Source organism: Manis pentadactyla, chromosome 4 (assembly GCF_030020395.1).
Source record: "Manis pentadactyla isolate mManPen7 chromosome 4, mManPen7.hap1, whole genome shotgun sequence".
Lineage (NCBI taxonomy): Eukaryota > Metazoa > Chordata > Mammalia > Pholidota > Manidae > Manis > Manis pentadactyla.
In genome coordinates this window covers 173848501-173874954 of record NC_080022.1, presented here as the reverse complement: position 1 = coordinate 173874954, position 26454 = coordinate 173848501, and the positions used below count along the sequence as shown (strand labels likewise).

The 26454-nt window shown below is 37.7% G+C and overlaps 1 protein-coding gene across 6 annotated transcripts in view; it reads right to left on the bottom strand.

Annotated features, from left to right (window-relative positions):
• Positions 1–26454, bottom strand: part of KANSL1 (KAT8 regulatory NSL complex subunit 1) — a 190823-nt gene that overhangs the window by 37403 nt on the left and 126966 nt on the right. For 4 of the 6 annotated variants that reach the window (XM_057501585.1, XM_057501587.1, XM_057501584.1 and 1 more), the window contains 3 exons: positions 22692–22793; positions 3695–3807; positions 2722–2917 (listed from right to left, as the gene is read on the bottom strand). In XM_057501585.1, the coding sequence (XP_057357568.1) occupies positions 2722–2917; positions 3695–3807; positions 22692–22793 (411 nt within the window). The remainder of the gene's footprint in view (positions 1–2721; positions 2918–3694; positions 3808–22691; positions 22794–26454) is intronic. The other 2 variants (XM_057501588.1, XM_057501586.1) reach the window with 1 other exon arrangement.

Sequence of the window (26454 nt, the reverse complement as noted above, 5' to 3'; positions counted from 1 at the left end):
AAGCATGGGGATGGAGATAACAAAGATAACTTGAATTAATCCAGAAACATACATAATTCCTGCTAAGATTCTCCTTTTTCTTAGAAAGTTGAACGCAAATTTTACTACAATAAATGTGAACTCTGCCATTTGCCAACATCAGAACACTTTTTATCTGTTAAATTCTTTGCCACCTAGCTCTACCACTTAAAAGCAAGCTCCATGAGGGCAAAGACTTTTTTTTGTTCACCAATGAAACCCAGGTGACCTGAAGAATACCTTGAACACAATGGACACTCAAAAAATTGCTTAATAAATTTGCTTGACAAAATCTAGCACCTCAGGAAGGTGCTAGAAGGCAAGATGCTTGCTTACTAGCATGTTTCACTGAGCAAAGAAACACAGAGAGCACCTTAGAGAACGGCCTTTGTCTCTTAACTTTGGCAGAACTCCAGCATTTCTGCTATAACCAACAAATGGTTTATTTCCCAAACTTAATTTATCTGTCTTATTTCCCATGCAGCTTACTTTTGCAGGTCAGGATGGCTGTATTTTTAGAAACTGGCATTGGAATCAAAGGGTCTTTAGTAATGCTTTATGTTACCCCCTGCCTCAACTGTCTTTAAAAAATTTATATGTATCTTCAAAAGAGTACATTCGTTTTTACACATGGACCAGAAGCTACTGTCAATATCAACAAGAAAGGTTTGCTACTTCCCAGATAAAAAAGGAAAGAATCCCAGGAGGCCACGCTACACTTCAGATAATTTTTCTAACCCCCGTAAATGCCATGACACAGTGGCCAGCAAACTGAGCAAGGGCACTAAATATTTCCTCATGAGAGTTTTTTGTCATTCTGTTTTGTTATAAAAGCACCAGGGGCATGACCAAAACTACTTTCTCATACTTGACAGTAATTTACTGTTTTCTTGATTTCCCAATGTCAACTCTTCAGCTTCTCAGAGAATAATTTAATTTATATGACTGTTAATAAAAAATAAAGACTCAAATGTCAATGAGAAACCTGCCAGCATCTTATTCTTTTCTGGCATTTTGGTAATTCAGGTGATTTGAAGAACAGACAATGAAGAAAGAAACAGTAAAGTCTGATAGTTAATTTTCACTTATAATATTTTCCCTTAAAAAAAAGACCATGGCAAAATTACACAGTCCGATTGCATACTATAACAAAACAAGCCAAGCAAGAATCTACTGTTCAAATATTAATAGTTCCAAAAATTCCCTTCTCTCCCTCTTTGTTTTCTCATTAACAAATATATAGTAATAGCTCTATCTTAAGAAAGATTCTCCTTCAATAATCACACAAGCTATTTTCTCTGTTCTCCTTTTAGAGAAGCATTCTTTGAAAGCATTGTCTATAATGGTCCCCTCAATTCCTTCCCTTCAACTCTCTCCTGAACCCATTCCAATCAGAATTTCACTTCTCCCTCTAACAAAACTGCTCACAAAGGTCTCTAACAACCTTGGCCCTGGCCAAATCCAATGGTCAGGGTCTCAGTCTTCATCTAGCTTGACCTGTCTGCAGCACAGAACACATGCAATCCTTCCTCTCTGAAATGCCTTCTCCGCTTGGTTTCCACATATCATACTCTCTTGGTTTGTTCTGCTTCACTAGTCACTCCTTTCCAAACTCCTCCTTTTCATGTCTCCAACTCTCAGAATGCCTCAAGGCTTAGCTCTGTCTGAGCTCCCCAGCATTCCCTATTCCATTCCTCTGCTGCATTTTTCTCCCCAGCACTTAATACTCTATACATACTACATATTATTTTCTCTCTACCCACTAAAGTATTTCATGAGGGTAAGGATTTTTGTCTGCTTTTCTTTATTGCTGTATTACCAATTTACAGAACAGATCTCATTCGCTGTAGGACCTCAGTAAGTATATGCTGAATTAGTGAATGAACAGAAGTGGTAAGATTAACAGCCACTTTGACGAGTAAGTCAGACACTCCAATAAGGAAGTTGCATACACTTCATTTGACCTTCAAACAACCCCATGAGACCTCTGAGGCTCTGTGGGGGCAGGGTTGGGGGGATGGGTAAAGGGCTGCAGTGTAAGGTGGAGGGGTGTTAATATGCTCCAAATCACAGGGCAGTGCCATGATTCAAACCCAAGTTTATTCTCTTCAAAGTTAATACTCTTAACCACTGCATGGTATTATTTTTACTGGAGTAATATTTCATTACTTTCGGAATAAAGCCAACTCTACTACTTCAAGAGTCAGCAATCAAAGGTTTCCTGTAGTTTTGTAATTAATCTCCATTTTTTTCTGTGAAGACATTCATTTAGTAACTTCAGTTTAGAAATTTTAATGGAGATTCTTATTGAAAAGAAAAGCATTCCAACACTGCCATTTTCAGTGACACCAGTACAGGTGAGAAAGCACAACACTCTCCTTCAGAATGTGATGGCAGCACTTCCTCTCTTTCATTTCTATTAAAAAGTTCAGGCCAAGGGTTTTCCAAATGTGGCTGAAGAGTCACCTGCAAGCTTTCTGTTTTCTGGAAACAAGATACCCAGGCCTAACTGCAGAGCGACCAAATCAAAAGCTCTAGGAAACAGCTCAGGAATCCAGTATTTTATAAAGCTTCTCTGGAAACTGGCAGTTAGCCAAGTTTGGAAAATACTAGTTAAGTGAACCAAAGCTGGCAAGAGACTAACACCTCTACCTGAGCATCTGGCTCCCTTTTTAACAATGACAAAGTCTGACTGATACTGACCTTCTTGGAAAGAGGAACGATGCTGTTGGGTCTGACGAGCCTCCGTTTCTTACAGCTCAGTATAGGACGTGTTCGGGCTGCCACACAGGTGCCATCAGTTGATGAAGAAACCAGGTTCAGTCGTTGCTTTTTATGTAACTGTTCTTCAGCATCAGAGCTGTCACCTGGAATGTGGTCTGCCAACATAGGCTGAAGACTACACAAGCGGAAGGAAGAATATTTACTTCTCAGAAGACACAAGGAAACAAAGCCTCTAATACTGGTTCACCCTCCTCTATTTGTAAATGTTCACGAACACAAACAGGTATAGTGGAGCAGAAGCAGGTTATCTATTGATGCTGATGTCTACTAATCTAAGTGTGTGCAGTGTCTGTGCTTATTTGTAAGCCTCCTGGTTACTTCAACTCCATCATGTCTGAAAAATGCAAAAGTCAGTAAGTGAGGCACTCAGGTCCTAGTTGTGAAGTCTTCTTCTCCAACGGAAATATAAATAAAACCTAGAAAATTACAACTGGTAAGAAAATGATGAATTTTGCAAGTGCTAATGAGCAGCTGCTTCCTGAGAGTCAGTTCTCCTGTTAAACTCAACTTAAGGAATCTTTATACACTGTCCACCTGTAGAGGGATTCCTTGAACTTTTATAAATACAGCTTTATAAAGGCAGCCTTTAGGGAACTAATCTGTTCTAGAGTAGAGATCTTACATAAACTTGAGGAATTATATTAAGACTAAAACCAATCACAATGATTCACAATAACTGCAGGATTTTGTTTTTCTCCATGCTGAGTTGCTTTCAGGCCATAGTATGCAGAAGGGAAATATGCCAGAATGCTAATTAAAATATATCTGCTATAATATTAAGTGATAAGGTTTCTGCTCTTTTAAACCAGTTAGTCCTGGCTAGGGATAACTAAAAGCCCCAAACTCATTTACAAGCCTACCAAGTGTAAGCAACAGAAGAGATAAAACTTACGTATTAATGACTCCATTGACAGGTCTCAATGCGCCACATGATTTGGTAGACAGTGACTCTGAAGGATGACCACAGGCACCATGGTTTTCCAGTGGTTGAGTAACAGACTCCATCTGAATAAGAAAAAGATAAATAAAAATACATTACCAAAATTAAATCAGTAGCACCCAGCCTGAAATGCAGCATCATTTCATTTAAATGAAACACCTATATTTTTGATGACCAACTTGAAAAACAAAACTTGTATGACTGAGGAAAAGAGAAAATAAGAGAATTAGGTTTTGATCTGGGAGGAAGGGGGTAAGGAACCAAACTATTTAACAGACTAAAAGTACTAAGTGCCTATGACAGGGAAATGACGTAATGACTGCATGGAACAGAAGCTTAGCAAATTAACTAAAGTCTTCAACTAAGGGTTGAGAGGGACACATGAGTTCACTATCAAGACAACTAAAAGGAAATTTAAATGTAGTCAGTGTCTGCTTAACCTCACAGTGTATTATGGAAGCATGTTTCCAGAAAAATGTACATTGTGTGTATGGGTGTATATATATTTATATGTAATACATATATGTGTGTATTATATATATTCCTGTGATAAAAGAAATTTTAAAATTAAATAAAATTTCAATGAATAATTACCTAATGCTATCTTTTAGTAAGTATTGTCTTTGGACTATACAAAAATCAAATATATGCTTACAATATAAAATAAAAAAAAACAGAGGTGGGACATAATTAGGGAAAGTTTGAATTTACTATTTCAAAACAAATTACATATTTACAAGGCTCAAAAAGGGATATGTGCAGCCATGATATGTCACTATATGGAGTCTCTGCAGTGTAGGCAATAAATTCACAGACACAGTAGTACCTCAGCTCGGAAAATTGTTGGAATACCACAGGACTGTGGTCTTTGTCTCCTTACACTATAACTGATTTTGGGGTGTTCTGAAGGTCTTCCTGTAACTGCAACCATTGTGTATCTTGAGGCTGAAATTCTATTTATCAGAATTGCTGAATTTTTTAAATCTTTATGCTCACGAGAAAACACCAAAGGATCTGCAGCCCTGACAGTCGTTGTAGACAAGTATCAAGAAATGACAACAGACTGGGAAGCTAACTAAAAGTTTTAATGCAAATTACTCAAAAAGCTAGATCAAAGTATATAAACAGACAACATGTTTAGGTAAACTACCATGAATGAACACTGGGAAAATGTTCTGCCTTCCTCATTATATGTGTTATACATCTAGTAAGGTATCACAAATATCTTGAACAATTTTATTAGTCAGTGATGTCATAATTATGGTGAATCTGGCAATACATACTCATTGCCTATATGTTACACTTATTTTCTCTTGGAAAGTAATATGGTATTAAATTCTAAGAGTTGCAAAGATGTTTTATATCCTCTGACAAAATATTTTACTTGACCCTAATAATCTACCCTAAAGAAATAACACATCCCCAAAATCAAAAACACAAAGGCAGTCAGTCACTGAAATTTTATCATCTAAATGCTCAACATTTGAGGCAGTTATAAATTATAGCACACCAAATGAGAATATTAAAAATGATTACAGTTATTTCTTTTTCCTTTATGGCAGAAGAAAACATAAAGATAAAAAATAATAGTCTTTTATGCAGAAACAATTTTAGAAAGGTTTTAAATTCAAATTATTTTTAATACAATTGTGGTGACTAAAAATGTACTTCCACAGATAATGACAAGACAAAAATAGTGTTACAGGGATAGAACTATTCTGAAATTTTCTGTATATTTAGATAATATTTTTACATAAAAAAAATAAATAAACCCAAGTACCTTCCTGGATGTTAATGAGAATTTACAATTCAGCGGGAACCTCAAAAAGCCCTAACAAATATTATGGTATGACAGAGGATTGGAAAACTAAAAGGATTTAAGATTCAGATTGGCATTAACTAGCAGATATGTGACTCCAGGCATGTTACAGCTTTCCTCGATTTCAGAAGTTCTGGTTTACATGAAGAATTTTCCTTTCAATATGAAAATGCTATGACTATGAACTTTTTGCTGATATACTGATCTTAAGAACTTCTGTCAATTCTACATTCACTTAAAATAATAACTTTAGCATTAAATTGTGGCAGAGCTCTGATTTACGTATCTACAATATGCTCTACAAGGTGCCATTAATAGGTTGAACCTCCACTGGATTAGTGTTTCTTTTATAGGAATTATGGGAGAGTTAACTGCAAGGACACCTGTCGAGACAAAATTCTTCAACAAAATCTCATTTCAAAACAAATTTACCTTTCTTACAGAAAGTCTAAAGAAGAAAAAGCACCAATCACAAGTAGTCTCATTACCTACAGATAACAACTGCTAATAGCCTATCTTGTTTTTTCATGCCTACAGGTATAATATATATAAATGTCACTAATATTCAATGTGAATTTTACTGATTTTGTTGGAGAAACCTCAGCTTCCCTGGGAGTCATTCTGTTCCCAAATTAGAATTTAAGTCAGTGGACAAAGCACTGTTTAGCACAGAAATGTCTGTCAGGGATATAGAAGCACACAGCAATGAAGAGCATGAACATCAGTCACAGAGGGAATGTGCCTAGTTTTCAGACCCAACTACACAAGGAGGCACAAGAACATTCAGGAGACCTTGGAATATTCTGTAGTCAGGCTGAGATCCCAAAGCAAGGCACTGGGGAACTAGAACTAAGTTCATCACTCACTCTCAAATGCAAAGAGCTTTAAGTATTAACCCCAATCCTCCAATAGTGTTCCACCTGGAAAAAAAAACTACAACTCACAAACACATGTAATTGTACTTAAGAGCTTCTTAACGCATTCACACTGCCTTAAGAAGTGAACACTCCCTCTCTTGCAAAGACTACAAAGACAAAGGGTAGAGAAACATTATCAAACACTTCACAAATGTTCAACACACACAAATTTAAACCTGATCTTTACTATGGCAGTGGTTTATATCACTAGTATTTTCAGAAAACTGAAGCATGACTCAGTTATGTGTCACCCAATGGTAAACTGAAAAAACACTGAAAGAATTTAAGCCTCTTCCTTTCATAAAACAGAAGTTATTAAAGCCAGAAAGAGAAGAGTAGAAAAGCCAAAGTGGTAGACAGAACTTTAATACCCTTTTTTCCTTAAAGAAGAGCCCCACGGGAGTGCCTTTTGGGGCAATCTTAAGAGTTAAAGGTAGCAAGTTACCGAAGTGATTTTTCCCTGACTGAAAGGACCAGGTGCACAGATTGAAATGTTTAACACAGTGATAGGATTCAAATGTGTTTTTCATAAAAACAGGCATCCTCTGATTCATTACTCCACCCTCTTGGACAGAAAGTGTGACGAAGAGCTAGATTAAATTAAGGTCTTACAAGGGTATTTTCTGTGGTCTAAGAACCCATGTCCACTGAATTTATTTTACCAAAAAAGACAAAGGGTAAAAACTTAAAGACACACACTTAAAAACATATATAGTAAGATTAAACTCTAGCTGCAAGATATGTATCTATCTTTACTTTAGTCATTCATTTAATGCCATGTAACAACTGATCGAAATACCATTTTCTTAAATGTACCACATTTGTTTGTCTAGAAAATTTAATTCTGACAAACACTATCAAAATGGAGAGAAAGACTAACTGGGTGTAAGGAATTCAATTTTTATTCAGTTTTTCACTTTATAAGAATAATTTAATGTTTTGAGCTCCCCATCACAATGATACTTAGCAAAGAGTTGCTTAAAATCACCAAAATATTGCTGGCCCATAAATAGCATACCAGTCATTTCCATGAACTAGCACCATGACCTGGAAATTATGCAAAATTGGGAGTGGAATGTTCTGAAAATTCCACTTCCACCAAGTTACTTACCTAGGCTTTAGGTTCTACATATGTAAAATGGGATTTACAGCCTCACTTTCCTATGTTTTCACATTGGACGTTAAAATTTATACACTTACATGAAAGCAATTTTGGATTATTCACTTTTTAAAATTTCAAGCAGCATAATGCTTTAAAAGTCCTAATTGGTCCATCAGTGTTTTTTAATAATTGTGGATGGAATACTCTACCACCAGTATCCATCCCCCTATTCTCTATCTCAAAACCCAAGGTGAGCCAACATACCATTTATTAGTCCCTGTGACTGCAAAACTTGAAGAGAAAAAAAGTTGTAACTACCTAACCAATGGCAGGAAGATTATACTACAGATTGTTTAAAAAGGAAAAGCAACTGTCATCAGAGAAATGCAAATTAAAACCACAATGAGATATCACCTCACACCCGTAAGGATCACCATCATCGAAAAGACAAACAACAACAAATGTTGGCGAGGTTGTGGAGAAAGGGGAACCCTCCTACACTGCTGGTGGGAATGCAAATTAGTTCAACCATTGTGGAAAGCAGTACGGAGGTTCCTCAAAAAGCTCAAAATAGAAATACCATTTGACCCAGGAATTTCACTTCTAGGAATTTACCCTAAGAATGCAGCAGCCCAGTTTGAAAAAGACAGATGCACCCCTATGTTTATCGCAGCACTATTTACAATAGCCAAGAAATGGAAGCAACCTAAGTGTCCATCAATAGATGAATGGATAAAGAAGAAGTGGTACAAATACACAATGGAATATTATTCAGCCATAAGAAGAAAAATCCTACCATTTGCAACAACATGGATGGAGCTAGAGGGTATTATGCTCAGTGAAATAAGCCAGGCAGAGAAAGACAAGTACCAAATGATTTCACTCATATGTGGAGTATAAGAACAAAGAAAAACTGAAGGAACAAAACAGCAGCAGAATCACAGAACCCAAGAATGGACTAACAGTTACCAAAGGGAAAGGGATTGGGGAGGATGGGTGGGAAGGGAGGGATAAAGGCGGGGAAAAAGAAAGGGGGCATTACGATTAGCATGTATAGTGTGTGTGGGGGCACGGGGAGAGCTGTGCAACACAGAGAAAACAAGTAGTGATTTTACAGCATCCTACTGCGCTGATGGACAGTGACTGAAGGGGTATGTGGGGGGACTTGGTGAAGGGGGGAGCCTAGTAAACATAATGTTCTTCATGTAATTGTAGATTAATGATACCAAAATAAAATAAAAATAAAGGAAAAGCAACAGCTTTTCTTCTGAGAAAGAGGCTAGGAGGGATGATTTTTAGCATGCCTTTCTTCTGAGAAAGCATTTATCCTTCATTTAATAGTTCATTTGTTATCTCCATCATTCCCATAAAGTAAGGAAAGGGTAGAAGTATGAGGCTTATTTTACAAATAGAAACAAAAATAATAAAGTCATCTGTCAAAAGCCACAGAAGCAATGTTTTTGCTAAAACAAGTAAGAGGATATAAGAAACTACATGTATCTGCTCATTTGTACAAAAGAAATATAGGCAGGATAACCCAAAAACTAATGAAACTGGCTACACTCTACAGGGAATGGGGACAGGATGGAAAAGAAGGGGAAAATGGAAGAGGCTAGGAGGGATGATAGCCTTTTGTATAGCTGTGACTCTTAGAACTCTATAATGTTTCACATACTCAAAAGATAAAAGGTGTGTGAGAGGGGAGCAAGACGTGGAATACCACAGTAACAAAAGAACCTAACTGTATTATGAAACGATTAACTACTCACATTGAAAGGTATGAAGAACCTGAACTTACCTAAACATAACTTCAGAAAACAGTATTTTGACTGTATATTTGATTGTAAAATAATGTAAAACATACTGTATATTGTACATAGTATTGTATTTTGGTTAATGTATTTCTCACAGGGGTATGAGTTGGCAGTTATGAAACTACTTTGTGTGGAACTAGGGTTGAACAATAAGTATCAATAAGGATCAGGAGAAAGGCTCTGGTGTTGATCTGGTATTAGTATGAACTCAAGGTTTTTAACATATTCAGATGGGTAAAGAAACACAGATGTGTGTATATGTATGTTAGCTATACATATATGTATTTCCTAGCGTTGTCTGTTGAGAAGTCCTAGAAGCAATGATACAAGTGGTAATAAGCACAACTAGTATCCATATCTTGTTTTCTAAATCCTGTTTGGCAATAAATAGAGCCAGGGGAGAGGAGAGGTAAAATACAAGATGAGCCCAGAACACCTGGTGCCAGAAAGTGAATACTCAAAATAAGAGGGTGGCATGTTTAAAGGACACAGGAGCCAATCTGAAGGAGGTCCCAATACCAAAAGTTGAGACAACTGGAGCAACTGAATGAGTAACAGTAACATTATAATCCATACAATAGAAGTGATATCCATAAATCCATTCTGATATAAACTGAATAACTGTCTGACTAAATAGAGGAGAAAAGACAACTCTTCCTAACAGAATTTCAATTAACAAATGTAGAAAAATCAACATTTAGTAAACACAAATCAGTGCTGCAGGCAAAAATCACCAGTGGAGAAAATTATGGATTCAAGTACAATGAGCAACATAACAGTGCACAGTATCTCCCTAGGAGATACTCACTCCTTACAAAGGGAAAATACTGACTTCACACTGAAGAAACCCAGCAGGCACTGGGTTTCTTTCATGTAAGTGAAAGAAGCTATGACCACCACCATTGTGTACCCACAGTGTAGTGCACTTCTGAGGAAGGCACATATCACTTCTGTGGTATGAATGCGAAAAAAGTATAACCTCAATAAGACAAAACGGGTGACTCCAATTGGAGGAATGTACAAGTAACTGACCAGTATTCTTGAGTCAAAGTCATGAAAGTCAGACTGAGGAACTCTCACAGATTGGAAGAGACGTAAAAGAGATATAAAAACTAAATGCAGTTGGAGCCAAGATGGTGGCGTGAGTAGAGCAGCGGAAATCTCCTCCCAAAACCATATATATTTTTGAAAATACAACAAATACAACTATTCCTAAAAGAGAAACCAGAAGACACAGGTTCCTAAAAGAGAAACCAGAAGACACAGGACAACAGCCAGACTACATCTACACCTGCGAGAACCCAGCACCTCATGAAGGGGGTAACATACAAGCCGCGGCCTGGTGGGACCCGAGCGCCCCCCACCCCAGCTCCCGGCGGGAAGAGAGGAGTCAGAGTGGGGAGAGAAAGGGAGCCCAGGACTGCTAAACACCCAACCCTAGCCATCCGCACCAGAGCACAGACACACAGTGCATGGGGTACTGGATACTAGGGAAACAGGACAATAACACGTGTGAGCAGGTCCCCGCAGCCGGCGCCCACGGGACAAAGAAAAGCGAGTGCTTTTTGAAAGTCTTAAAGGGACAGGGACCCCACAGCTGGACAGAAGCGTCCAGGGACACTTAGCCCAGCAGCTGGAATCCCAGGGAACCAAGGGCACCCTAACCCCCTAAGCAGCAGCACTGCTCGGAGGCCCCTCACAGCGATAAACAGCCTCCTGCCCGTTTGCCCTCCGATGCAGCTCTGCCATATTGGAGCAGCGGCCTAAGGCCGGCCACGCCCACAACAACACGGTGCTTACTCCACAGCAGCTGGGCAAGAATCAGTGACCCTGTCTGCATGCAGCTGTCCAGCACAAGCCGCTAGGGGTCGCTGTTCTCCCAGGAAAGGAAGGCCACAAACCAGCAAGAAGGGACGTTCTCCCAGCCGACACACGCCAGCTCCCCACAACTACCTCTATCACCATGAAAAGGCTGAAGAATTTGATACAAACCAGACTAACCCAGACATCCTCCCAAGAGGGAATCTGGGGAGATAGACCTAACCAATCTCCCTGAAAAAGAATTCAAAATAAAGGTCATAACCATGCTGATGGAGCTGCAGAGAAATATGCAAGAGCTAAGGGATGACATTCAGAAGGAGATTACAAAAATGAAACAATCTCTGGAAGGATTAATAAGCAGAATGGATTAGATGCAAGAGGCCATTGATAGAATAGAAGAAACCTGAGAACAGGAACGCATAGAAGCCGATGCAGAGAGAGATAAAAGGATCTCCAGGAATGAAACAATATTAAGAGAACTGTGTGACCAATCCAAAAGGAACAATATCCACATTATAGGGGTACCAGAAGAAGAAGACAAGAGAGAAAGGGATAAAAAGTGTCTTTGAAGAAATAATTACTGCGAACTTCCCCAAACTGGGGGAGGAAATAATCAATCAGACCACGGAAGTACACAGAACTCCCAACAGAAGGGACCCAAGGAGGACACCACCAAGACACATAATTAAAATGGCAAAGATCAAGGATAAGGACAGTTTTCAAGGCAGCTAGAGAGAGGAAAAAGGTCACCTACAAAGGAAAACATCTACAAAGGCTATCATCAGACTTCTCAACAGAAACCTTACAGGCCAGAAGAGAATGGCATGATATATTTAATGCAATGAAACAGAAGGGCCTTGAACCAAGCATACTGTATCCAGCACGATTATCATTTAAATATGAAGGAGGGATTAAACAATTCCCAGACAAGCAAAAGTTGAGGGAATTTGCCTCCCACAAATCACCTCTACAGGGTATTTTAGAGGGACTGCTCTAGATGGGAGCACTCCTAAGACTAAATAGATGTCACCAGAGAAAATAAAATCACAGCAAAGAAAGCAGACCAACCAAATACTAACTAAAGGCAAAAAATAAAATCAACTATCCACAAAAGCAGTTAAAGGAAACACAAAAGAGCACAGAATAAAACAACCAACATATAAAGAATGGAGGAGGAGGAATAAGAAGGGAGAGAACTAAAGAATCACCAGACAGTCTTTATAATAGCTCAATAAGCGAGTTAAGTTAGACAGTAAGATACTAAAGAAGATAACCTTGAACCTTTTGTAACCACGAATCTAAAGCCTGCAATGGCAATAAGTACATATCGTTCAATAATCACCCTAAATGTAAATGGACTGAATGCACCAATCAAAAGACACCGAGTAACAGAATGGATAAAAAAGCAAGACCCATCTGTATGCTGCTTACAAGGGACTCACCTCAAACCCAAAGACATACACAGATTAAAAGTCAAGGGATGGAAAAGATATTTCATGCAAACAGCAAGGAGTAAAAAGCAGGTGCTGCAGTACTACTACCAGACAAAATAGACTTCAAAACAAAGAAAGTAACACGAGATAAAGAAGGACACTACATAATGATAAAGGGCTCAGTCTAACAAGAAGACATAACCATTATAAATATATATGCACCCAACACAGGAGTACCAGCATATATGAAACAAATACTAACAGAACTAAAGGGGGAAATAGAATGCAATACATTCATTTTAGAAGACTTCAACACGCCACTCATTGCAAAGGACAGATCGACCAGACAGAAAATAAGTAAGGACACAGAGGCACTGAACAACACATTAGAAAAGATGGACCTAACAGACATCTATAGAATTCTACATTCAAAAGCAATAGGATACACATTCTTCTCAAGTGCACATGGAACATTCTCCAGAATAGACCACATACTAGGCCACAAAACGAGCCTCCGTAAATTCCAAAAGACTGAAATTCTACCAACCAACTTTTCAGACCACAAAGGTATAAACCCAGAAATAAATTGTACAAAGAAAACAAAAAGGCTCACAAACACATGGAGGCTTAACAACATGCTCCTAAATAATCAATGGATCAACAAACAAATTAAAATAGAGATCAAGGAATATATGGAAACAAATGACAACAACAACACAAAGCCCCAACTTCTGTGGGACGCAGTGAAAGCAGTCTTAAGAGGAAAGTATATAGCAATCCAGGCATACTTAAAGAAGGAAGAACAATCCCAAATGAATAGTCTAACATCACAATTATCAAAACTAGAAAAAGAAGAACAAATGAGGCCTAAAGTCAGCAAAAGGAGGGTCATAATAAAAATTAGATAACAAATAAATAAAATTGAGAAGAATAAAATAATAGAAAAAAATCAATGAAACCAAGAGCTGGTTCTTTGAGAAAATAAACAAAATAGATAAGCCTCTAGCCAAACATATTAAGAGAAAAAGAGAATCAACACACATCAACAGAATCAGAAATGAAATAGGAAAAACCACAACAGACCCCCCAGAAATACAAAGAATTATTAGAGACTACTATGAAAACCTATATGCAAACAAGCTGGAAAACCTAGAAGAAATGGACAACTTCATAGAAAAATACAACCTTCCAAGATTGACCAAGGAAGAAACACAAAATTTAAATAAACCAATTACGAGCAAAGAAATCGAAGCGGTAATCAAAAAACTACCCAAGAACAAAACCTCTGGGCCAGATGGATTTACCTCCGAATTTTATCAGACATACAGAGAAGATATAATACCATTCTCCTTGAAGTTTTCCAAAAAATAGAAGAGGAGGGAATACTCCCAAACTCATTCTATGAAGCCAACATAACCCTAATACCAAAACCAGGCAAAGACCCCATCAAAAAAGAAAATTACAGACCAATATCCCTGATAAACGTAGATGCAAAAATACTCAACAAAATATTAGCAAACCAAATTCAAAAATGTATCAAAACGATCATACACCATGACCAAGTGGGATTCATCCCAGGGATGCAAGGATAGTACAACATTCGAAAATCCATCATCATCCACCACATCAACAAAAAGGACAAAAACCACATGATCATCTCCATAGATGCTGAAAAAGCATTTGACAAAATTCAACATCCATTCATGATAAAAACTCTCAACAAAATGGGCATAGAGGGCAAGTACCTCAACATAATAAAGGCCATATATGGTAAACCCACAGCTAACATCATACTGAACAGCGAGAAGCTGAAAGCTTTTCCTCTGAGATCAGGAACAAGACAGGGATGCCCACTCTCCCCACTATTATTTAACATAGTACTGGAGGTCCTAGCCATGGCAATTAGACAAAACAAAGAAGTAGAAGGAATCCAGATTGGTAAAGAAGAAGTCAAACTGTCACTATTTGCAGACGACATGATACTGTACATAAAAAACCCTAAAGACTCCACTCCAAAACTACTAGAACTAATATCAGAATTCAGCAAAGTTGCAGGATACAAAATTAACACACAGAAATCTGTGGCTTTCCTATACACTAACAATGAACCAATAGAAAGATAAATCAGGAAAACAATTCCATTCACAATTACATCAGAAAGAATAAAATGCCTAGGAAGAAACCTAACCAAACAAGTGAAAGACCTATACCCTGAAAACTACAAGACACTCTGAAGAGAAATTAAAGAGGACACTAACAAATGGAAACTCATCCCCTGCTCTTGGCTAGGAAGAATTAGTATCGTCAAAATGGCCATCCTGCCCAAAGCAATATACAGATTTGATACAATCCCTATCAAATTACCAACAGCATTCTTCAATGAACTGGAACAAATAGTTCAAAAATTCATATGGAAACACCAAAGACCCCAAGTAGCCAAAACAATCCTGAGAAGGAAGAATAAAGTGGGGGGGAATCTCACTCCTCAACTTTAAGCTCTACTACAAAGCCACAGTAATCAAGACAATTTGGTACTGGCACAAGAACAGAGCCACAGACCAGTGTAACAGAACAGAGACTCCAGACATTAACCCAAACATATATAGTCAATTAATATATGATAAAGGAGCCATGGACATACAATGGGGAAATGACAGTCTCTTCAACAGACAGTGCTGGCAAAACTAGACAGCTACATGTTAAGAGAATGAAACTGATCAGTCTAACCCCATACACAAAAGTAAATTCGAAATGGATCAAAGACCTGAATGTAAGTCATGAAACCATAAAACTCTTAGAAAAAAACATAGGCAAAAATCTCTTGGACATAAACATGAGCGACTTCTTCATGAACATATCTCCCCGGGCAAGGGAAACAAAAGCAAAAATGAACAAGTGGGACTATGTCAAGCTGAAAAGCTTCTGTACAGCAAAGGACACCATCAATAGAACAAAAAGGTACCCTACAGTATGGGAGAATATATTCATAAATGACAGATCTGATAAAGGCGTGACATCCAAAATATATAAAGAGCTCACGCACCTCAACAAACAAAAAGCAAATAATCCAATTAAAAAATGGGCAGAGGAGCTGAACAGACATTTCTCCAAAGAAATTCAGATGGCCAACAGACACATGAAAAGATGCTCCGCATTGCTAGTTATCAGAGAAATGCAAATTAAAACCACAATGAGATATCACCTCACACCAGTAAGGATCGCCACCATCCAAAAGACAAACAAAAACAAATGTTGGTGAGGTTGTGGAGAAAGAGGAACCCTCCTACACTGCTGGTGGGAATGCAAATTAGTTCAACCACTATGTAAAGCAGTATGGAGGTTCCTCAAAAAGCTCAAAATAGAAATACCATTTGACCCAGGAATTCCACTTTTAGGAATTTACCCTAAGAATGCAGCACTCCAGTTTGAAAAAGACAGATGCACCCCTATATTTATCGCTGCACTATTTACAATAGCCAAGAAATGGAAGCAACCTAAGTGTCCATCAGTAGATGAATGGATAAAGAAGATGTGGTACATATACACAATGGACTATTATTCAGCCATAAGAAGAAAACAAATCCTACCATTTGCAACAACATGGATGGAGCTAGAGGGTATTATGCTCAGTGAAATAAGGCAGGCAGAGAAAGACAAGTACCAAATGATTTCACTCATGTGGAGTATAAGAACAAAGGAAAACTGAAGGAACAAAACAGCAGCAGAATCACAGAACCCAGGAATGGACTAACAGTTACCAAAGGGAAAGGGACTGGGGAGAATGGGAGGCAGGGGAAGGATAAGGGTGGGGAAAAGGAAAGGGGGTATTACAATTGGCATGTATAATGTGGGGTGGGGGTGGGCATGGGGCGGGCTGTGCAACACAGAGACGATAAGTAGTGAGACTACAACATCTTACTACGCTGATGGACAGTGACTGTAATGGGGTTATTGGTGAAGGAGGGACCCTAGTAAATATAATGTTCTTCATGTAATTGTAGATTAATGACAACCACAATAACAACAACAAAAAACTAAATGCAATTTAGTGAGATTGGACCAAAAAAAGGGATGGTGAGAAAAAAATGAGTTATACAAACTGCTAATGTTAGGGGAAGCTGGATAAAGGGTATGTGGAGACTCCACATTACTTTTGTGTAAATCTAAAATCATTTTTTTAAAGTTAAAAACAAAAAGGAAAAATTTACCTCCAGCATTAATAAATAAAGCAAATTTCATTGATACATACATCACATATCAGTCTACAGCTTCCTGTCACCTATTGGGTAAAGTATAAGGTCACTATGATAAATACAAAATCCATTATGAATTGGCCCAATCACCCAAACACTCCATCACGGAAAAGTATTTGCAGTTCATCTATAACAGCCAGGCTCTCTCAGGCCTCTTAGACATTATACATAAAGTAACCTCCCTGCTGGAACTCACTCCCTACCCCATCCTTCAGCAAGTCCACAAGATTCAATGTTAAGTACATCCTTTGCTATGAAGCTACCTTTACCGACCTCCTTTAGAAGAACTGAGAATTCTTCCTCCGCCATTCTCTAGGTATCTGCCTCTTGGAAGAGTATGAAGTCCTTGAGGTTTATTAGATACCTAGTTCTTCTTACAGGTGTTTCCTAGACACACCCCACAGTCTGGAACAACAGTGAGCTTTTACCAAGTGTTTATTATGGACCAAACACTATGTCAAAAGCATATTACACTTCTTCAATAGTTAATTATCAACAACCCTAAAGATGAAGAACAGAATCACACTCTTACCACCCAAGAAGCTTGAGGGCAGAAGTGTTATGGAAATTCCTATGGACTTTCAAGAAGTCATATATTGAACTTTGCCACCAAATGTCTGATGCAGAACTAAAGGGATGAAAACACTTTTGATTGGTTCTCAGATATCTGTGGATATTGGAAATGCAGATGAAGGACTGAGGAACTGTATTATTATTTCTACTTTACACAAGAAGGTATGGGAAATGTGGGGCGGAAATAGGGTTCTATAAATGTCAACCAGGCCAAGGTGATTGGTAGCGTCTGGATCTGTTAAAACCTGTTTTCTGTTCAATCATTCTAAATAATTCTATCAATTACTTAGTGACAAGTGCTGAAATTTCCAAGTACGACCGTGGATTTATCTATCCCTTCACTTGCATGTATTTTAGGCTTCATGTATTTGAAGCATCCATCTGTTGATGGATGTTGGGTCTTCCTGATGAACTGACCCTTTTTATCCTTTATCTGTTAATGATTCTTAAAAACTATTCTGCCCATATCAATATACCCACAATAGCTTTCTTATGCTTACTATTCAGAAAGTATCTTTTCCTGTCTTTTTATTCCTCATGATGTGTTTACATTTCTTTTAGTAGAGATATTCTGCCAACAAATTGTTGTTCTTGTCTCTGAAAACTGATCTTTTTCATTCAAATATCCAGCCATTATTTCCTCAATTTCCCCCTGTACTGTTCCTTCTTCTACTGAAACTATATATATTTACTGTTTACTTAGGACTAAGTCATTTCTGAACATTTCTATGTTCAGTCTTTCTGTTCCTTGCATTGAGTAATTTCTACTGATCTGTTGTCATGTTCACTGACCCTTTTTGTGTAGTTTTCAAACTGCTGTTATCAATAAACTTTTTATTACTGTACTTTTTAATTCTATAATTTTTGTTCTACAAGTTCCATTTGATACTTTTTAAATTTTCATCTCTCTGCTGAGATGCCTTGGCATTATTTGCTCACTTTTACTTTAAATCACCAAACATATTTTTACTAGATGCTTTTAAGCCCTTACTTCCTAATTCCAATCTCTGAACCGTCTCAGGATCAGTTTCAATTGGCTAACATTTTTCATGACTGAGGATAACATTTTCCTATTCACTGATATATCTAATAAATTTTTATTACATATAGACATTGTGTATGATATGTTGTAGAGATCCTGGATTCAGCTAATTTTCCCTGAGGAGTGATTTTTGCTGTAGCAGGCAAATTTCTAATTGGTTAGAAACCAACTGACTTTTGATTTTGTGGAGCTGGTTTTATGTGCTTTCACAGAAATATACTGGAGACAATTTTGGATTTCTCCTTAATACTACTGTGAATCCCTTAATTCTGGGAAAGTCTTTAACCCCTAAAGTAGGAGCCCTCTCTGACTTTAGTGTGAAGTCCAAGGCATTTAGCAAGTCTTGTTGGTATTGAAACTCCAAATTCTGTCTCCCTGCAATGGGCAATGACTGTATTTTCTGTTCAGCTCTTTCAGTCTACCAACTGTTGCTTTGTACTAGGCTCTACCAAACTGCACAATCATGTACAGTTCAGGGGTTAGCTCAAGAACTGAGAGGGACTTATATAGATTGTGGAACTAAGTCTCCTGCCCCTCATGACTCCTCTTTACCACTATTCCTTCTCTCAGTTTCTAGCTACTTGGCAGCTGTGAACTCCATCTGCTGACAATATACAAGCCAATGAGACTATGGCTCTCCAGCTGAGTTCCAGAAACCCTGTACCACATGGACTGTGCAGGCCTTCATCTCTGAGAATATATTTTGCCTGAAATTTTGTTGACTTTCTTTGGTTATTTTAAAATGCATTCTTCTCCTACCTAGTAATAGGCATAGTAGGCTCCAAGTTAGTTTTTTTGCTCGTTACTCTTTCTTAATTAGGGGAAAGGGGACTATTATTTATTCAAGAGAAGGAGAAAGGTAAAGGGTTATGTTTCAGAACACTGGAGAACTCTCAAGGCTTTTAACATTCTCTCTTCCCAGGGACATACCCTCTTTGTTCAGAAGGCTCTTTAATTTCGTATCAGAATTTATTAAAGCAGTTGACTTTATCACAGCTACAAACCCAGAGGACCTTAGTCTCTCCTCCATCTATTCTTAACTTTCAAACTGCTTTTGAATTAGAAGTCAGATTGAAGGATTTTTTTAAAAGGCATTTTTGTACAAGTTTCTACTTAGATTTTCCCTCCCCATATCAGGGAATATTCCTTGTCTCAAAAGAGGCTAATACAAGAACAAAGACAAAACTGAAAGAGCAAAACAGCAGCAGACTCAAAGAACCCAAGAATGGACTAACAGTTACCAAAGGGAAAGGGACTGGGGAAGATGGGTGGGAAGGGAAGGATAAGGGGGAAAAAGGGGTATTACGATGAGCACACATAATGTAGTGGGGGTGGGGGGGTGGGAGGGCCAGATATGGGGAAGGCAGTATAGCACAGAGAAGACAGGTAGTGATTTTATAACATCTTACTATGCTGATGGACAGTGACTGTAATGGGGTTATGTGGTGAGGACTTGATAATAGGGGGAATCTAGTAACCATAATGTTGCTCATGTAATTGTACATTAATAACACCAAAAAAAACAAAAAAAGGCTCACTCATATATCCAGTCTCCAGGGGTTTTTGATCACTGGTTGGGCCCCTTTAGAATAGTTTGTTTCAGCAGTATCTGTGCTGTGCTCATAACCAAAGCAGATATATATACATACTTTCTGTCAAAGAAACAGTCATTCTATTTGCAAATAAGGCAAAAAGGTGATCCTGTGGATCATATGACTAAGGCATTAGTTAATTTGTTTTACTATAGGGCCCAGATGCCATCAAATAGATTTTTTAGAACATTGAAGAGTTACAATGGATTTGTGTCTTAAGTGAAAACAACTCCAAACCATATGGCTTTATTATTCTGTAGGATATTAATGAATTTCGTGTATTACTGAGTTATCTTGTTCCAGCACTCTTCCCTTCAATGACTATATATATATGCCAATCATTGTCTGGTATCAAGATACTGTTACCAGTCTGCCACCATCATGATTCCCACCTTAATCAGTAAATCACCGTATATTCCTTTGAAAATTATGTCTAGCTTCTTAAAACCATTCTTTTGACGATTAAAAAAAAATTCTCTTTGGTTTTTCTATGTTGTTAATCTCAGTGAGTTTTAGAAATGAAAATATAAAATAGATACAACAAAATAAACACCACCTCTGACATAATTATTTTTAAACCAGAAGTCTTCAATTCTGGGGGGAGCAAAGACAGATATAACAAAAAGGTCAATAAGTATTTCCATTTTGGAAAAAGAAATTAAATAAAAATGGAGAATAGGGTAGGTAAATGTGAGTACGAAAATTTACAACTGCCCCTATCAAGTGTGACCTAAGATTTTTTAAAGCAAAATGGAGAAGACAAGATATAAATCACTTGGGGGAAAAAAAAAAAAAAAACAGCTGGATAACAGAAAGGCAAAATCGAATAGTGCCCTCCTACAATGAAAAACTTTGCCTGGCAACTGATGTATTAGACACAGCCTTAAAAATATTTGACACTTTAAAGTACCTTTAAAACACTTAATGTCTTTTGAGGAATATATGCTTTGCCGCCTACCCCCCAATACAAATATACTGCCTTCTGTCTCCTTTGTTTCCTTCAGAAAGCAAGACACTTTGAAGATTTTTCAGAAAGCATGCAGATGTAATTTCACAAGAAAGGGAGTGGGTTAACCTCTCCTTGAAGACATATAGTGACAGTGTATACATACTCAATTGTTTTCATAATTATTATTTATTTTAGTGAATCCAAAAAGCATTCCACTGTACAATGTAGAAACTACTGTGGCCAACACAATGAGAAGTGAGGAAGATGGTAATGACCTGCAAGAATCTTATAATCTAATATATGGCATACACATGCAAATGAATGATGGGTAGGGAAAGGGACAGGTCCCTAAGCGGTGCATAAGCATGCAGCACATATGCAAATATGCATAAATATAACAATAAGAATCAATCACAGCGAGAGACTGTTATGCTCTATCCTTCACAAGAGCTGAGGTGAGAGAAAACATGACTATAGGTTAACTGAAAAATTTTGGAATATTGTACACAAATATACAAATGTCTTTAATAAAATTCAGTCTCATTCACCTATGCTTCAAGTCTCATGTTTCTTGTATGTATCATACCACCAGCACCAGCTGACCTTCCAACTAACTGGTAAGGTTTTTCTGTCACTTGTAACAGTTTATCCTAGTCAGAGCAATCTCTAAAACAGTTTAATCACTTTTAAAAAATCCGTAGATAGTATATAATGAACTCATATTATGGACATGAATGGAGCAAAATATGGCATTCTATTAATTGAAAACTACTTTCCTAATTAAGAACCATCAATCTCTTAATGTCTTCACATGTATCCCTAGCATCAGCAGCTGGCTTTAAGCACTCTCATTAGGGAAGTTGGTTACCACCATATCATGAGAGTTCCTACTAATGATAATAATAAAGAACAGCAAGCTTTGTTGATTTGCAGATGCAGGCAGACTAGCTGGCTTAACACACAATTTACAGAGCAAGCACAACCACTAGCCTCCTAAACAAACTACTGTCACAGGACTTTGGAATTTCTAACAAATGATTTAAAGCAAGAAATGTTCATTCATAAAAGCCAGTGATCTACAGAACGTGAAAAAGTGAAACAAACAAAAGAGTGCTCTTGAAATTCAGAAGGAAAAGAAATTAATTTTGGTACTGAGAGAAAAAAGGAAAGGGAAGAATTATGGAAGAGGGAGATCTGAACTAGGCTCTAAAGGATACTTAAGATTATGGAAAAAGACAGCTTTACCTGTATTACAGAATTAAAGAGGGAAACTCATATTTCAACATCTGAGTTAAACCTCTACTCCAACCTTTTCATCTTTAAAGTGGTTCAGAAAGGTTACCTTACTTGTCAAAGGTGTCAAAGCCAGTCTCCTGATCCCCATAATATTCCACAGCACCAACTTGCTCTGGCTGTTGTCTTAAGAGTTAGGAGCTGCTTTTAAATTCCAAGGTCAGCTACAAAACTGCATAAGGGGCCGTGCACTGCCCCATTCAGAAATTCGGGTCTTAAAATGTCCAAAGTGATCAAAGGGGATACAGTCCTTCCTTCAGCCAATACAAGGATCCTTGCACTACAGAGAATACAAGCTGACACTATACCCTAAATTCTCACTCACTGTCTTTTATACTTACCAATTTTTCATTCCCACGATCTGTCTTCACCTCAGAACTAAGTGGAAGAAATAAGTCTGTTGTATGCTCTGGGGAATGCACCTCCCCAAGAACTATCAAACCCTGCAGGACAGAGAGAAAACAGCTTCAGTGAGTGGTAATGTAAGTTCCAATTTTAATTTAAGAGTTAGTTTCAAAAGGTTTAGAGGCTGGGGACTGGTTTACCAGAGGCCTTTTCCTTATGCTATAGCTCTGAAATAAAACACACCACCATAGTTTTGCTTTCCCAAGAGTTATTTTCAACACAAAGCCTAGCAATGGCAATGAGTACAGCCTCAGCCTCAGACCCAAGCTTGCCCTTTCTTCCACTTGAATGCCCTGACCTACAGATAGTTGTTACCATTTAGCACCTTTTATTCAACATCTTCCAGATCTGAAAACTTTACCAGAATACAGTATTTTATACTATATTATCAACTAGACTATATACTGTATTAATAGCAGCAATGTAGTCTTTCCAGTTAAGCTGATCACAAATGTGGCTTAAGGATTACCGCAATGGATGTGCTACAACTGTAAATGATGAGCTTCTGCAACCAGAACTACTGGGTGAAACGAAGTCACTACAATATACTAGAAATGGAGAACTTAAAAAGAAACAAACAAACCAGAAAAACAAAATTGTTCCAAAAGTACCTGTTTCTCCTAAGTATAAATTTCATTCCGGATTAGGCTCCTGCTTGTTTGACAATTGCAAATTCAGATTTTACATTCATCCCACCCAGGAAATAGAGAATGTAAAAAGAAACCTAAAATGACTCCGCAAATCCTCTCCATTGTAAAAAATGCACCCAGCTTGGCAAAGGCAAAAGTTAGGTCACTAAGAAAATCAAACAAAAAACCACACAAATGAATTCCCCCATGAATGCAAGCAGAGGTGACCAAACTCAGGTTCTGACATTGTACAACAGAAGGACTGGATACAAGTGACCAGGACTTTGTGCCTTTGGTTTTTTAGTCTAGAAAATGAGATGTGACTGACAAGAAGCTTTCAATGGAAATTCTGTATTAAGAATCACCTGGGGAAAGGGGAGGGCTGTACAACACAGAGAAGACAAGTAGTGATTCTACAACAGTTTGCTACGCTGATGGACAGTGACTGTAAAGGAGTATATAGGGGGGACCCGGTATAGGGGAGAGCCTAGTAAACAAAGTATTCGTCATGTAAGTGTAGATTAATGATTAAAAAAAAAAAAAAAAAAAGCAGTTCCTATGTGGTGACCTCTAATGAGTTCTACACAATGATATAAAGGGCATATAAAAGTGTAGGCAAAGGGTCTGTTTGTGTTTATACAGAGGATCAAAGCCTAATTTGGCTACCCCGAAAATGAACTAAGATACGATATGAAAAAGAACTTCCAACATCAGCACTCTCGGGAAGACTCATGACAGAAGATGATCGGCAAAAAAAAAAAAAAACTCCAACTCCAACAAAGATCCACGCACTGTCACAGGTGTAGATGCACTCATCCCACCAGTTCCTGGACTTGCCATGGGAATGATGAAGGAGATATCTAAGTTGGCCTGTGCATACAGTAAAACAAAAATTGGACTGGATCTATATTGTTGGAACTCAACCAAGAATTAGGAGAAGTGCAAATTGTAGCACTCCAAAATCTTACAACCACAGACTATTTATCGTTAAAAGAACATATGGGATATGAACAGTCCCCAGGAATGGGTTGTTCTAGTTTATCTGAATTCTCTCAGACTGTTTAAGTTCAGTAGGACAATATCCACCATATCATAGATAAGTTTTCACAAATGCCTAAGGTGCCTAACTGGTTTTCTTGGTTTCACTGGAGATGGCTGGTAATTACAGGTATGCTTTGGTTAGGTAACTATATTCCTATTATGTTAATGTGTGTGCACAATTTAATTAGTAGTTTAAAACCTATCCATGCTGAAGTTACTCTACAAGAAGATATGTCAAAGAAATAATCAATCTTCCCAGGTTTTCTTCTGCCTGCTACTTCTATAGCTTTTCTTCTTCCTACCTAATCACAACCTTTAAATAGAACTCGTGCCACATGTCGAATTTACCGAGTATCATAATTCTTCCAAGTGGTAAAGATACCTCAAGACAAATGCTGGGCATAGAAGCCACAGGGCATAAATATGCAAAGAAGTAAAAAGCTAACCTTTTCAAACAATAAGGCTTCTCTCTCACTTACCAACTTAACATTTCCCTGTATGGCCCCGGAAGATGACTGGTTAGCCAGAGACGGGTAAGATTCCTCAAGGGAGGAACAACCTAAGACAGGCACAGTCGCAGGGGGCCATCTGGTGAGAAAATGGGGAGCAGCAGAGGTAAGGCTTAGAACCTCCCCCCTCATGTTCTGAGAGAAATCTTCTGCATACATGGATGTTTATTGCCCTCGTCTAGCTCAGATTAACACATAGTCTACAGGCACACACCTGATCATCTACATTTGCTCTCTTACAACACTAAACTCTGTTTTCTACCTTTATCTCGTATCTACCTACCACTTCAGCATTTTACTAAAAATAATAATAATAGAGAAATGTGGTATCCACATATAAATCAAGTTTAAAAATCAAATGAATATTCATATTTGAACTGACTGTGTATAGTTCATAATGCATGAACAAAACCGAAAGCTTCTGTGATGACTGCCCTTGCACTGTTCACCATGTAACTTATTCACTATGTAAGAATTTGTACTCCATGTAAGAATTTGTTCGTTATGCATCAGAAGATTGGAGACTGACGAAAATTAGGCTTGGGGTGGATTAATGATTGTGCATTGAGTATTGACCCCCCTATACAGAAATTTATTGTGGTTAACAACTATTTGATCAATAAATATGAGAGATGCCCTCACAAAATATATATATATATAAACATACTTCCAATGGTAAAATAAATAAGTAACTGGGATGTAATGTATAGCATAAGGAATATAGTCAAAATATTGTAACAACTTGGTATGGTGATACCTGGTACCTAGAATTATCATGTATATAAATGTTGAATCACTGTGTTGTACACCTGAAACTAATGTAATGCAATACTGTTGTCAACTACCCTTCAATAAAAAAAAAAAAAGAATCACCTGGGGAACCTTCTATCAAACTATATTATCTGCCCAGGTCCAACATCAAATCTACTCAGACTCTCGGGGGGAAAGGGGTGGATATTGTACACCTTTTAAAAAATACTACTTGATCAGTGTTGACTCAGCATCAGAATCCCTCAGCAAACATCCTAAATTACAGATTTCAGGGCCTAGAGATTTTGACTGTTACCAGTCTGAGCTTCCAATGCCATTATGACAGGTTTTTGTAAACCAATGAACCAGATGATCCATCTGGTCCTTTCTAACTCAAAAATCTCTATGAACTAGGGGGTGCAAGAGATGAAAAGGGTGGAAGAGAGGGACATTAAGACAAAGGAACTATACCTCAGTATAAAAAAAAAAAAAAAGGATAACTGAACACTTGTTTTCCCCCTGAAAGCAAGGAAAACAAAAAATATTTACCTATTCTGAGTAAGACTATGACTAGGCTATGTAGCAACTGAAGTGGACACTCCTCAGAGAAGAGGAAAAGGTCATTAATTAAGCAAGAAATATTTGCCCTAGCTTTCAAAATGAGGTTTCTCTGCTAAAATAACTTCTGTACAAAACATTTTCTTGCCTCAATCACAAGCATAAAATAGACCTCACAAACTTTATTTCAAAGTAAAAACTATTAGTAAAAA